The 12,945-nt window shown below is 39.1% G+C and overlaps 3 protein-coding genes across 3 annotated transcripts; 1 reads left to right on the top strand and 2 right to left on the bottom strand.

Moving 5' to 3' along the window:
- Positions 1 to 1,212: 1,212 nt before the first annotated feature.
- LOC6577300 (endoplasmic reticulum resident protein 44) lies at positions 1,213 to 2,741 on the bottom strand. The gene has a single exon (XM_002003231.4). It carries the CDS (start codon positions 2,556 to 2,558, stop codon positions 1,299 to 1,301), a length of 1,260 nt encoding a protein of 419 aa, XP_002003267.2. The 5' UTR covers positions 2,559 to 2,741; the 3' UTR covers positions 1,213 to 1,298.
- Positions 2,742 to 8,217: 5,476 nt separating this feature from the next.
- LOC6577299 lies at positions 8,218 to 9,221 on the top strand. Its single transcript, XM_002003230.4, has 4 exons — positions 8,218 to 8,593; positions 8,646 to 8,745; positions 8,804 to 8,854; positions 8,919 to 9,221. Exons 1-4 carry the CDS (start codon positions 8,319 to 8,321, stop codon positions 9,000 to 9,002), a joined length of 510 nt encoding a protein of 169 aa, XP_002003266.1. The 5' UTR covers positions 8,218 to 8,318; the 3' UTR covers positions 9,003 to 9,221.
- Positions 9,222 to 9,382: 161 nt separating this feature from the next.
- LOC6577298 (inhibitor of growth protein 1) lies at positions 9,383 to 11,314 on the bottom strand. Its single transcript, XM_002003229.4, has 3 exons — positions 10,977 to 11,314; positions 10,000 to 10,913; positions 9,383 to 9,934 (listed from the first exon to the last, which is right to left on the bottom strand). The coding sequence occupies exons 1-3, from the start codon at positions 11,107 to 11,109 to the stop codon at positions 9,728 to 9,730; spliced, it is 1,254 nt and encodes a 417-aa protein (XP_002003265.1). The 5' UTR covers positions 11,110 to 11,314; the 3' UTR covers positions 9,383 to 9,727.
- Between the last annotated feature and the right edge of the window lie 1,631 nt (positions 11,315 to 12,945).

Genomic DNA, 12,945 nt, shown 5'->3' with positions numbered 1-12,945 from the left:
AAACGAGCGGCACGGCTACGTTTGTCGAGAGCGGGGAAGGGAGATCGGCAGTCGGAAACGGAAGTGCCAGGCAGAAGACAAGCCTTGGAAGCCTTGGAGCTCAGTGAAGCAGGAAGCTGGCATAGCTGGTTAGCTGGCAAGTGGCTGCAGCCCAGAAGCAAACCCGAGCTAATGCTGCCGGGTGCAGCAGGCGAAAGCCTCAAGCATGCTTGAGATGCAAAGTAAATGCAGAACCACAGCAAATTATGTGGAGAGTTGGATGCGGAGGCCACGAATGTGAAGTTTCAAGCAAAAGGCTTAGCCCAGCTCCTGCCTCGGCTCGACTCTTGCAGCGCTCTGCTCTGCTTGTGTGCCATTCACGATAAGGCTCTGGCACCGCAGCTCTCAAGTGATTTTCCCCGAGTGCGCCTTGAGCAGGTGTCTGTTTAACCATTATGTTTAGTTGCAGGCAATTTGTTTTTACCATGTTCCCAGACAGGCAACTAAAAAACCTGCAACGGCACGTGAAACTACAAGAAAATATTTAAAAATCACTGATAGCAATTGAATTGAGAGCAGTCGGAGGACAAATGGAAAGAAGAGGAACAAGAAAATGTAAGATAAATATTTTAACGTATTGAAAAGAAAGAAAATATAGAATAAATATTTTTATTTATTTATAAAACATTAGAGTAAATAAATGAATCAATGTTAACTTTATGAGATGAAGAACAACATAAATTATGATTTTATAAAATATATAAATAATATAATTTTATATATATTAAGATCCATATACTACATATTTAGGAGTATTAGACTTTGCAAAAATTATAATTAAATTTAAGAATTAACTTGAACGAGTTCCAGTCTTGTGAATAAATCAAATCGAATTATTTTCATTCGTTTTTACTGTCATTGAAGAAAAAGATTATTAAAAAAAAAAAGAAAAAACAATTATTATTACAATCATTAATATTTATTTGCCATTATCATTGTATATAATAAAATATGTGATTTTAAAATTATGAATGTAATAATTATTATAACTTATATTTTTAAAAGTAATACTAAATAAAGAAGTAAATAAATATGTATATAAATCACACACACAACAAACGAAACTAGTAATACTTACAAATCGAGACATCATTGCACCACGCCGAACCAAATTTCTTGTTGACTAGTGTACTCAATAACAAGGCTCGAGCCCCCAACAGACATGCTAACTGATTAAGTTGCCAGCAACAAAATGTACTTTATTAACAACAACAACAATACGGGCATTCAGGGCAGAGTAAAAGTGGGGAGGCTATAGCTCACAGCTCATCATGGCCGACCAGAGTGTAGCGATGCTTCGAGGGTCCCAGATGCTTGAAGGTGGACAAGGGCGGCACCCTACCATCGCCTTCCTGTTCGTTGGCATTTTTCAGCTCCAGCTTGTGCAGCCTCTGAAGGTCGCTAAAGTTGCGAATGAACGCCTTCAAATGGCCCGGTATGTACATGTCGTCGAACCTGTCATACGGATACATAAACCTCAGCGAGTCGATGGCAATTATGGGCATATCCCGGAGGGTGCGGCCCATGTGGAGTATCGAGTGCTGAAACTTGAGCCCGTCGACGGTCACAAAGTTGAAGTGTCCGCAGTCGGTGCAGTTCGACAATTGCATCTCCACAATCGCCTTGTAAGCCTTTACGGACAGCACATCCTCGGGCAGATGGAAGAGGACAAGGAGTGGCAATCGCTGCTCGATTATCTCCTCCACATTGTGGAAGTCCACCTCACGCACCAGCGGCACACACTTCTTCACGAGCCACTCCTCCAGCTCGGTGGGAGATGTCCAGCTCCCATCAAACAACGTGTCGGCGGCATGCGTGCGCTCGCTGTCCGATCGGAAGACAACTGTGGGCATGCGTTGCGTATACGCAACGTTGTCCAGCTTAGCTCCCACTCGTATGTAGAAGTCGCAATCGTTCTTATAGCGCTCCGCCAGCAGCTCAAATAGGCCAGCGTTTGGCTGCTGGCGATTCTCGAAGAATCCAATCACTGAACGTCTCTTCCTATTGATTGCCTCCAGCTCTTCGGTAGTGTTGAATGTCTTGATCGAAGATCTGTACTGTTTCTCCACGTAGGCGACCAAAGCCTCCACGGAACGCTGCCCGCGGTACTCCTGCCGCAACGGATGGCCGCGATAGTAGAGGCGCAACGTCGGGAATTTCGTGATGCTGCACTTCTCTCTCAGCTCCTCCTCGCGCACGCAGTCGACTCGAGCCAGGCGCACGCTCGCCGTCTCCGGCAGCAGCTCCGCCAGCCGCGCAGCCGCCGTCTCGAAGATCGGCGTCAGGCGAGCGCTGAAAAGACACCAGTCAGCATAGAAATTGATCAAGAGCAGCTCGTGCGAGGCCAGGGCGCTGTCATAGTTCGCCGCTGTGATCTGCAGCACGCTCGCCCTAGCTGGCGGGGGCGTGGCTGCTGTGGTGGCCGATGGCTCCGCATCTGCGGCTGGTGGCCTCTGCTGCTGCATGGTCCGCAAGAGTGAGGGAGAGAGCAACAGCGTTAGACAAATTCGCAACAGCATTTTGTCGAAAATAATCTGAATTTGCCTCAAGCGAAAATTGTCAATTATAAAACTCGAATTTTGTCGCGCCTGACTCGATACGTTCCGAATTCTTGCAAACGCATAACAAATGTATAACAAATTTCTAAACTAAGCATCTATTTAACACATACATATTTATATGACTTGACGTAAAAATATCTATCACTGGATATTCCAATAGAAAAATATAATAAAAAATTATTTATCATAGAGCGAGAGCAAAATATAGATGGATAGGACTGGCGCAGCGAATATTCATATAATATGAAGAAAATTAAATTAAATACTATATTTTAGCTTATTCATTTTTATAAATTCTTCTTATAATTATATTCTATTTTCAAAAAATCTTTTAAAATTAAGAGAGAGCAAAAGATCTAGATAAATAAAATTATCGAATGTATATTTATATGTAATATACCTAAGAAAATGTTTTAAAAATATATATACAATTATTATTATATTTTCTTCTATTATTGAATATATTGAAATATAATATTCAACAATAATATTTAATAGGGAAAAAATAAATAAAGAAAAGTAGAATATGTTATATTATATTATATTAAATTGTATCATATTTCAATTATCTCCTATTAATATAACATATTAATATTCAAATAAAGCTTCAATTCCAAATTGATATTATTCTGATCATTTGTGAGCGGATGATGACAGTGGAGTGTACAGAGTGGAGAGTGGAGAGTACAAAATGGAGAGTACAGAGTAAATAGCACAGTGCATAGTTTGTACACTGGGGAGTACAGACTGGAGAGCACAGAGAGGATAGTGGAGAGTGCACAGTACAAAGTGGAGAGTATAAACTGCAGCGTGGAGCACGCAGTGGAGAGTCCAGGCCTCTACTATGTAACGGACATATTCATAACTGACTCTAATACAAATTGCACTGATTATTCGCTCAAATTCTATTTTTCTTCCATCTCGAATACTATATTTAGCCCATAGCAAAAGGCTTGAAGCTTTTCATGAGTCTTATCAGAATGTGTCATCCCTTATGAAGCGCTGATCAATTTCTGTCTCTTAAGTTTTTAATTTACTCTCCATTAAATCGATTAGGTACGTTAGATGTTTGAGCTTCAGTATTTTAAGCACATTAAGGGCTAAAGTCACCACCGATTATCGCTGAGCTTAAATGGCTAAAGCAGCATACACAAATATATAAAAGTCCAATGAAAATAAGCATACAAATAGTAACCTGAGAGTTCGTCCTGGCTGCAGAAAGGACTAAGCAAATATTTGCAGCTGCAGCTCCACAAATCACAAATGAGACGAAGGCGACTGACGCAGGATGAGTTTGCATTGGCAGGAAAATGTTGTGGTTGTTGTTGTTGTTGTTGTTGCTGCTGGTGTTGTTGGTGTTGCTGTCGTTGCTGTCGTCAACATTTCAAAAGGACCTCAACATGACGGAAACGGAAACAACAACTTGCCCGCTCTCCAAGCCGAGAACGCGTTCGTTCCTGCTCCTTGCTGCTCGCTCGCTCTGACTCAGGCTCAAGCTCTCGCTCTGTCTCTGTCTCTGGCTGCCTTTTAATGACATTTTTGCGCCCATTTGAGCTTCCGTCGTTGGCTCTGTCGATTTTTGCAATAATTTACTTAAGAAAAGTCTAAATATGTTTGCCAAGCGCTGCTCCCGCCTCTCCCCAACGACTGCAACTTTATTGCCAGCAATTTCTAGCCGGCTGCCAGGCAATTGTTCATGGCGTTTATCTTCAGCGTCTGGCGATAAAATGTTGTGCGAAATCCATGTGACTTTATGCGACAATATCCAATAAATCTACGCTTGGCCCCAAGGCCTCAGTCTGCCCCCCCTAACCCAGCCCAACACACCGGGGCTGGGCTTGACCTTCGCAGGCCTTTCAACGCCAACCCTTTGGCATTTGGCATTGTTTGTATTTGCTGCCTTGTCTGCGCCCTTTCAAAGGGTTTAATTGTGCTTTTTGTCTGCCTGTTGACATAGGTAGAGCCATCCAACAATATGTCTCTCTTCCCCAATGCCCCGGATGCTCCAGTCACCATTGGCTCTTTGGCCAACGAACGTGTTAATTAACTTGTATAAATCAAGCGATAATCAACTTAGAAACTCAACTAAACATATGAGGGCCCAAGCACTGATGAAAGGCAGTTTAGATATGTTGTTTCGGGGATAAATTTTGATAAATAAACTGTTCGTATTTACTTATTAATTATTATAATATTAATTATTAATAATTTTTTAAATCAAAAAATAAAGTCTGCATATATATGAATTTTTCAGTATTGTTGTAATATAGTAAATCATAGATATTTTTATAATTAAAATTTTATAAATAAAATTTTAAATATTTATTGTGACATTTTCAAAATACATTTTGCATATGCAATTTAAGTAATTAACATTATTGCTTATTTTTATTTTTAATTTGATTTTAATCATCATTATTATTTGATTTATATTTTTATTTTATTTATTTATTTTTTATTCATTGCATAATTTTTTAGAATATTATATCTGTAGTATTATTTGTAAATATATATTTTTTTAACTAAATATTTGTTTGTATTATTATTATAATGGTTTCAAATATATTTGTTAATAAAATACCATGCACAATATTATTGTAAATATATCCAATTCATTTGATAAACATTTTAAATTTAAATTCAATAATTTACATTTAACCTGACTATTGTATTGCAATAATTGTCAGCAGTATTCCATAGAGTCTTCTGTAGTCCCCAAAGTAAGCTATTTCCATAAAACATTTCAAGTGGCCATAATAAATCCAATATTCGCCTAGCCAATGAACGGCACAATGCAGCTCGGGTCCATTTAAAAGTCAATTCACAAAGCGCGTCAAAGCTGCAGCAGCAAATCCTCTACCCCTCTCTCTATCTCTGTCTCTATCTCTCACTCGCGCTCTTCGCGATTGCGAATCCGAATGAACCGCTCATAATTCTCGCGGTTGGCTCCAGATTGAATTTCTGCAATGGATGCAATATCTTCTTCTTCTGCTATTTTTGAGATGATAAATGCCGCGTGCCACACAAACGATTTGTTGCGCATACTTTGGCGCAGAATTTATGCGAATTTGTAATGCAATTCATAAGCCGCAGCATTGCAGAATGCAACGTTTACAGAGTTGCAATTTATTGTGGCGCAGAGTTGTCGATGCTGGCAAATATATTACGCCGTCCCTTTGCCATTCCAGCTGAATGCTGCTTTCTGGTTGCTGAAAACGATTTTATATGTTAATCAGCAGCCATTTCTCTGCACAGCAATCAAATGCAATGAAATTTTCTGAGAGTGATTTATAATGAATAAAATATATTTGATATGGCTTTCAATGCAGCTGTTAACTTAACTTGAGATATATTATATTAGAAATACATTTAAGTAAAGTATTTTTCCTCTTGTTTTTTAATGTTTTATGAAGTTTTTACTATTGTCAAGCAACTTTATTTTTCAATTATTTCTCCCGAAGCTTACTTCTGAAACTCCTTTCAAAACAAGAAAAAAAAAACAAGAACTCTTCAATTTTTCCAGAACACCTTTGTCAGCAGCTTTTAAAAGTTTCTACCAAGTATTTATCAATAACTTTAAATACCTTATAGTTCTAAGACATTCTCGAACTATGACAAAAGAAAATGATGTCACAGGAAAATAGCCGAACATCTTTCAACATGTCATTATTATGATTCAACTCCTTCGGGTGTCATAAAACTCTCAGCTACATGCAAAGTCTTCCCCCAGTCCCTCTCTCCCTCTCCCTCTAATGCTCCTGCCGACCTCACATGCATGAGTTAACGCCATCTACTGGCGACAAGTTTAATTATTGAGCTGAGCACTGCCGCCATTTTGATGCTGCGCCTCACTTTACAATTTGTTTGCTTAGTCATTGAGTCATTTAGTCGTGCAGTCAGCTAGTCAGTCTGCCAATGTTGACAACGCAGCGACTTTACCGTCGCCAACTCTAAACGCTTCAGTTGGCATGTTTGTGCGCTGCGACAAAGGCAGCGGCAGCAGCAGCGACGCAGACGTCGGCAGCGCATTAAAACAATTTTGTTAATTAAGTAGGAAAAATTGTTAGTTTATTTACTCATCAACTTTGCTAGTGCCCATACCTAAGACTCATACACACTCTCCTTTCACATACTTCACCCACTCTCTTCCTCTCTCTATGTCTCTGTCTCTATCACTCGCTTTACCTTTACTCTGCCGCCTCTTGCCTATTCCTTTGGCAAGTTTTTCGCCTAGCGCGGCAAGTTTTACAGTTTGCTTTGTGCGCTGCCGCTCAAAAATTCTCAAGTGCACAATTAATTAGTAAAGTTGGCAACGCCGACTGAGCGCAAGCAAAAGCAATGCGGATCGCAATTTTCAACGCTCCTAAAATTTATGGCCCGTTCTGATTAGACTCAAGCTAGTCCCGCAAGTTGAGCGACGCGTCGGTCCCACTTAGGCCCTTACTAAATAGCTAAGCTTATCGGCCATTCTGCCTGGAAGTGGAAGTCGATTTTGAATGTATTTGCTTGGCTTCAGATTGAAAATTGATTGGAAAGTGCATAAGTAATGAAAGTGATTCGTGGACCAATCAATTGGACCAATTCAATCACTTCGTATATCACTTTGTATTTTACAAGAGCTCCATTGTTCAAACTAAAATTAAATTGAATTGGCTTCCCAATGCGCTTAAGTGGAAAGCGTATTGCCAAAGCCTACAAGGAAATTAAATCGCCATTTTACTTGAAAATCAATTTACGAAATAATCATTAATTCTTGACACACTTAAGCCAATAAATGTTTAAAGTACATAGTAAATATGTAAATATTTTTTTTTTTTCAATTTAAAATTTATATTGAAATTCAATAATTCTAATCAATTTAGCTGAAAAAACTAGTCCATTTATATTAAAAAAAAAAAAAAAAAAAACAGCCGAGCTGGTCCAGCCGTAATCATTTAATCGCAATTAAAAAATATATTTAGTCTTTATATTAATCCATGTTTAATTTTTATAAAAAAAAAATTAAACAAAAAAAAATCAATATGCATTCTGCTTTTTTACTTTCACTGTTAAAAATATTTTATGTTAACTTACATTTTTACAGTTAGTTCGCGCCATCTATCGGCTGTTTGCAAAGCTATAGAATAAGTAAATTGTAACCTGACAACTACAACGCATGGCGCTTTTGTGGATTCCGTGTGGATTTGTATGTTACCAGCATCAAATAAAATTTAACTTATTGTATACTTGAGTTATGTTAGCAGACCATATGACGTAATATTAAAAATACATATATTTTATACTTTAGTAATACTGCAATACGTAACTATAAATTATAAATAGAAAAAAACTAAGTATATCATTAATGTTTATTTGACATTCGAATGTTACCGCTGTCGATGGTCGGATTCGTCTCCTACAACTTATCGATAGTTTTACATAATAGCATGTGCCACCAATTAACTTTTATGAAACATTTTAGCAATGAAAATAAATTTAAAATATCGTTTAATAGTTTAACGATATTTTAAATTTATTTTTATTTCAGTTCCTATAGATAAAATCAAAATAAATTTAGTTAAATACGTGATCTTTCGAAAGTTTAATCAATCGATAACTTTTTAGCATCTTTAATTTTAGTTGATTACGGTCACATTGCCAGGGCGTTGACAAGGCGTTGTTGTCATTTTATAAAGTTATTTTACATTTTGTAAATAGCTGCTATTTTATTTATGAAAAATGGTTGTCTTAAGCTCCTGCTGGTCACCAATCATTCGGTCAAATAACGTGCGCACAGGCAGCTATGCAGTTGCCGCCTACACGGCAGCTCTAAGCGTTGTTTTAATCACGCTCATCAGCTACATGCTCGCTGGCGGAGAATCTGGACAGCTTTATTCGCCCCTATTTGAAACGGACATCAGGACGTCTATGCCCATCGCTGGAGGCTTCTTTATAATATACTTTCTGCTGATTATAATATCATCCTTCCTTGTGTATTATGGCATTAAGATAAGGTGAGTGTGTGGGGAAAATGTTGTGGACTTAATTAATTAATCTATTTTATAGCACGCGTGGCTGGCTCTTGCCCTGGCTATTTTTGATTGGACTTGCGATTCTGTTTCAATTCTGCTGGAGCCTTTGGTTAATTGGCGGCTACTACATATACGTGAGTATATATTATAAATATGAATTGCATTGCAACTAAATACCAATTTTTTTAATAGTTGGAGCAAACATTCTCAGCGCTAATAAACTTCGTTTGGGTTGCCTATAATGTAAGTTAAATAAACAATTCCAACGCAGTATTTAAATGCAAATTTAAACTTCCCTCTCATTTAGATATACTGCTGGCTCGTTGTTTTCTCGCAATACCAAATCTTTCTGGAAATACAGAACCCTAATATCGAACTCTTGATGCCTTAAGAGCGAGTTTCCCTTCGAAATGCCAATCGAATACGCAAAAAGTTAAATGAATCTTCATTTTAAGTTTTATTTATAAGTACCAATGACTACACAAACATTCCGTCCATATTCTACATATCAATGATGTTGTATTCCATTTACCGAAAGTGTCTTATATACATATACATAAATACATATTCAATTTACACATATGTATGTCTATACACAACACACAGAGAATATTATTATACATTTACATTTATACAAAAGTAAATATGTTTGTTTTCTTTCTGTTTATTAACTATACAAATCTTAAAATTCTATATAAATTATGGAATCTACAAATCGGATCCAAAATGCCAGCTGAGCTTTGGCTTTTGAACCGTATAAAATATAGAATGTTTATTTTAGTATTTGTTAAATTTTATTTTATACATAATATATTTATTTATATATTTAGATTGAAAATTTATACAGGTATTGACGAACCTTTTAAACCACCGAAAGCAAAATGTGGTTTACATTGGGGCGAAAGTAATAATACAATAAGTTTAATTTGCGAATGGGGTTTGTGTGTGTGGGTGAGAGTGTGATTGTGTCTGTTTCTGTTTGTTTGTGGGTGTGTGTGTGTGTTTACATATTAACTACAGTTGTAGGAAGCGAATAATTTACATAGTGCTGAGCCCTGGTCTAATCGTAATGGCTAAGAGTGTTTAACACAAAAAACTGTTTCCACAAAACATTGTTTAAGTTTTCTCCTCTTTTTCCTTGTTGTAGCGCTCCAGCTCCTTCAGAAATTGCGCCTTCGGCTTCATGACGTTGGGTCGCTCGCCGCGGCAGTTCGGACAGAACCATTTGCCCTTCGGCTTAAGCACAAGTGAGACGCACGAGAAGTGGAACCACTCGATGGGGCACAAATCGTTGTCACAGAGTATCATTTCGCCAAACGAAATCTGAGAGGAAAGAGACATTCATTAATATGTATTTTTATATATTTTTTCTTTCACTCCAATCTTACCTGGTTGCATACACAATACGTGGGCTCATCCGGATCGATGGGCTCAGGCGGTGGCGTTTCCTCGCGAGTATTTGCCGCCGTATTAGTAGCGCCCGCGCCGCGCACTTTACGTTTCTTCTTTTTGCCGGAATTGCTGCCGCCGCCATTGCCACCGGCACCACCTGCTCCACCGGACACGCCGCCGCCCGACAATTGTACTTGACTCTTGCGCTGCCCCAGACCACTGCCGCTGGCCATCGAAGACTTGCGTTCACTGTTCCCGTTCCCACTGCTGCCCGCCTCGTTGGCCGAATTGGATTCATTGCCGCCCATCTCAGTGGAGCTGCCGTTGTTGGGCAGGCTCTCGTTGCGTCGCCTCGAGCGTTTGCTGCCGGAACGCTGCAGGTCACTGTTGCTGCCACAATAGGAGCTATTGTAGCCGTTGCCACCGCTGCTCAGATGGTTGGAACGATCATAGGTGGGCGTCGAGCTGCCGCCATTGCCACTAATGCCGCTGCCACTGGAGCCTGACACGCCGATAAAAGGCAGTGCACCATAGTGATCCTTGGAAACGTTGGCCGCGTTGCCGCCCAATCCGCTGCTATTTAACACATTGTTGCCCGCACTGTTGCCCTGATCACACATTGGACTCTGGAGCCGCTGCAGCTTCGATGGCGGGCCATCGTCCAGCTGCGCGTAACGCTCCCGCTCCTCCTTCAGGTCGAGATTCTGCTGATCTGTGTCCAATTGCCTAACCTTACCGTCTATTATCTCCTGCAGCAGATTCACAATCTGCATCTTCTCATCGCCCAGCTCCTGGGCCTGTATCAGGCTCTGGTGCATGCGCGCTATGGAGCGGCAGCGCCGATTGGTGTCGGGTGAGTTTTGGTGCAGCACGTAGAGGTCATAGTAGTGATCCACGTCCCGTATTAATCCTGGAAAGAGGCAGAAAACAGAGAGGTTAAGTGAAATTTTTGCTTGGGTATTTTTCGTCTTACCTCGGTATTGGACATCGATGTCCCGTATGCGAGAGAGCTGGCGCTGAACATCGTCGGGCAGATTCTCTACGGAATCGAGATAATTATCCACATAAGTGGCCGAATTTATGGCCTCTGACTCGGATGCAATCATGTTGTGATTTGTCTTGTTACACTTGCTAATTGCGCTCCTACGACATTGATTTGGGTGCAGCGGTGTGCTTCATTACAAACTAACTCTGAATTAGTTGTTTGCAAACTAGTCAACTTAGTTTCTACGCTGCAAAATATAAGTTTCAATTTTTTTAAGATGTTGCGACTGTACGCCTGTGTTTGTGTATGTGCATGTGTATAGTTTGTGTGTTGGAAAGCAAGCAAATATGGCCTGTTAGCGTTAACATTCGCAATGCGCTAACATTTCTATTTGAGTTGAACCACGCGTTAACATACCGAAAAATATGCGTTAACATAAGACTGTTAAGCGGACTATTGAAGTAATATTAATATTTCCACAATTTTTGAAAACTCTCCCTTGTTTTTTTTAAATTTTATTTTAGGGCTGAATTGCCAGGATTACTTTCGGGAAACTAAAAAGTACGAGTAGCGTTAGACTTATATACTGAAAGTCGTATTAACAGCGGGTTTACAGCTCGCAATAAGTACAATGTGCGCGATATTTTGAAAATTTAAATTTGTCCTTTTGTTCTATTGTCTCAAGTTTCATATTCCCATATATTCGCATATATTCGTTTTCATAAAGCTAACAATCTTTATATTTATTTTTATGTATTCAAATGGACATATAAAACAATTGTCAAATTAAACAATACAATAAATTTGACTTTATAATAACTTTGAGCATTCTGACGTCTTGTATAAAACGCGATGTGAGCATTTTTAATTGGCAATTCAGCAACTGTCGAGATTTATTGACAATTATTAGATATTTCTTAACTTGACTTTTAGATCTTGAAGACGTGTAATTGTGAATACCACTCTTTATCTAGCCAACAGGTGGTCCATGCAATCCTGTATAGATATTTTGCAATATGAAACATCTGTGTATAGCGATTCGAAAACATTTTTGGCTATCTTTGGGTATTTCACAATACATCGCAGCCTGGGCAGCCACATGGAAATGGGGTTTCACCGACACGCAATCAACGTGCGGCAAATTGAAGCAAAGCCAAAGACTAAGACCCAAGTTTAGCTAAAACACTTGCCGCAATGTCAACCGGGGCCGGGCTGGGGGTCTTAGTAGAAACGTTGTTGTTTTGGTTGTATTTGTTGTATTTGTTGTTGGTTTTGTTGGTATGTTGGTATGTTTTGTAGCATTTATCTGGCTGCAGCACAGTGACAACGAGCTCATTCAATTCAATTCAACCAGACGCGTTCCATGTGGCTCGGTGCTGCTCTGTGGCTCCTCCGATCGCGCTTAGTGCCTAGTGCTTAGTGGACGTACGTGATAAATATGCGAATTCCTAGCACTCTCGCCAATATGTCCAGCGTTTTCATAGTGCTATTACCGCTCTGGTGCTTACTTTCCCCCATTCAACCGGCAAAAGGTTGTAGATAAGGCAAAATATCTTCTCTCCATCATTCTCTCTCTCTCTCTCTCTGTTTCTGTCTCGCTCTGTTTGTGTGTGTGTGATAAGATCATATGTGAATCGTGTTTTCTTTTTTTGCCCAATAGCCAAATTCAACTTGGAGGCATTGCAATTTCTGTTGCGCAATGGAAATTTCGACATAAATCCATTTAATTGCCATTTATTATCGTGGAGCACGTGCCCAATGGCCTACATTGGATATCGGCTGTATACCAGGTGAGCTGAAACGAGAATCAATTAGTAAGAAGTATTTAACATTAAATGTGATAAGTATATGAAGATATTTGGTACTTTCTGTACTTAAAAATTTACAAAATCATGTAATAATAACAAATAAATTAAAATTGAATTGAATTGAAAAAAAAAAATGAAATTTAAGAACT

This window comes from Drosophila mojavensis, unplaced genomic scaffold (genome assembly GCF_018153725.1).
Source record: "Drosophila mojavensis isolate 15081-1352.22 unplaced genomic scaffold, ASM1815372v1 contig_36, whole genome shotgun sequence".
NCBI lineage: Eukaryota > Metazoa > Arthropoda > Insecta > Diptera > Drosophilidae > Drosophila > Drosophila mojavensis.
Note: the sequence above shows the minus strand (reverse complement) of the source record. Positions and strands in the feature narration are given on the sequence as shown.

What these genes read in the sequence shown, in the direction of transcription:
- LOC6577300 (XM_002003231.4), bottom strand. Translation starts at nt 2,558, where the DNA reads ATGCTGTTGCGAATTTGTCTAACGCTGTTGCTCTCTCCCTCACTCTTG.
- LOC6577299 (XM_002003230.4), top strand. Translation starts at nt 8,319, where the DNA reads ATGGTTGTCTTAAGCTCCTGCTGGTCACCAATCATTCGGTCAAATAAC. An exon ending in TATTATGGCATTAAGATAAG is followed by an intron (nt 8,594 to 8,645) that starts GTGAGTGTGTGG and finishes TCTATTTTATAG; the next exon opens with CACGCGTGGCTGGCTCTTGC. An exon ending in TCGTTTGGGTTGCCTATAAT is followed by an intron (nt 8,855 to 8,918) that starts GTAAGTTAAATA and finishes CCTCTCATTTAG; the next exon opens with ATATACTGCTGGCTCGTTGT.
- LOC6577298 (XM_002003229.4), bottom strand. Translation starts at nt 11,109, where the DNA reads ATGATTGCATCCGAGTCAGAGGCCATAAATTCGGCCACTTATGTGGAT. An exon ending in CATCGATGTCCAATACCGAG is followed by an intron (nt 10,914 to 10,976) that starts GTAAGACGAAAA and finishes GCCTCTTTCCAG; the next exon opens with GATTAATACGGGACGTGGAT. An exon ending in CGTATTGTGTATGCAACCAG is followed by an intron (nt 9,935 to 9,999) that starts GTAAGATTGGAG and finishes CTTTCCTCTCAG; the next exon opens with ATTTCGTTTGGCGAAATGAT.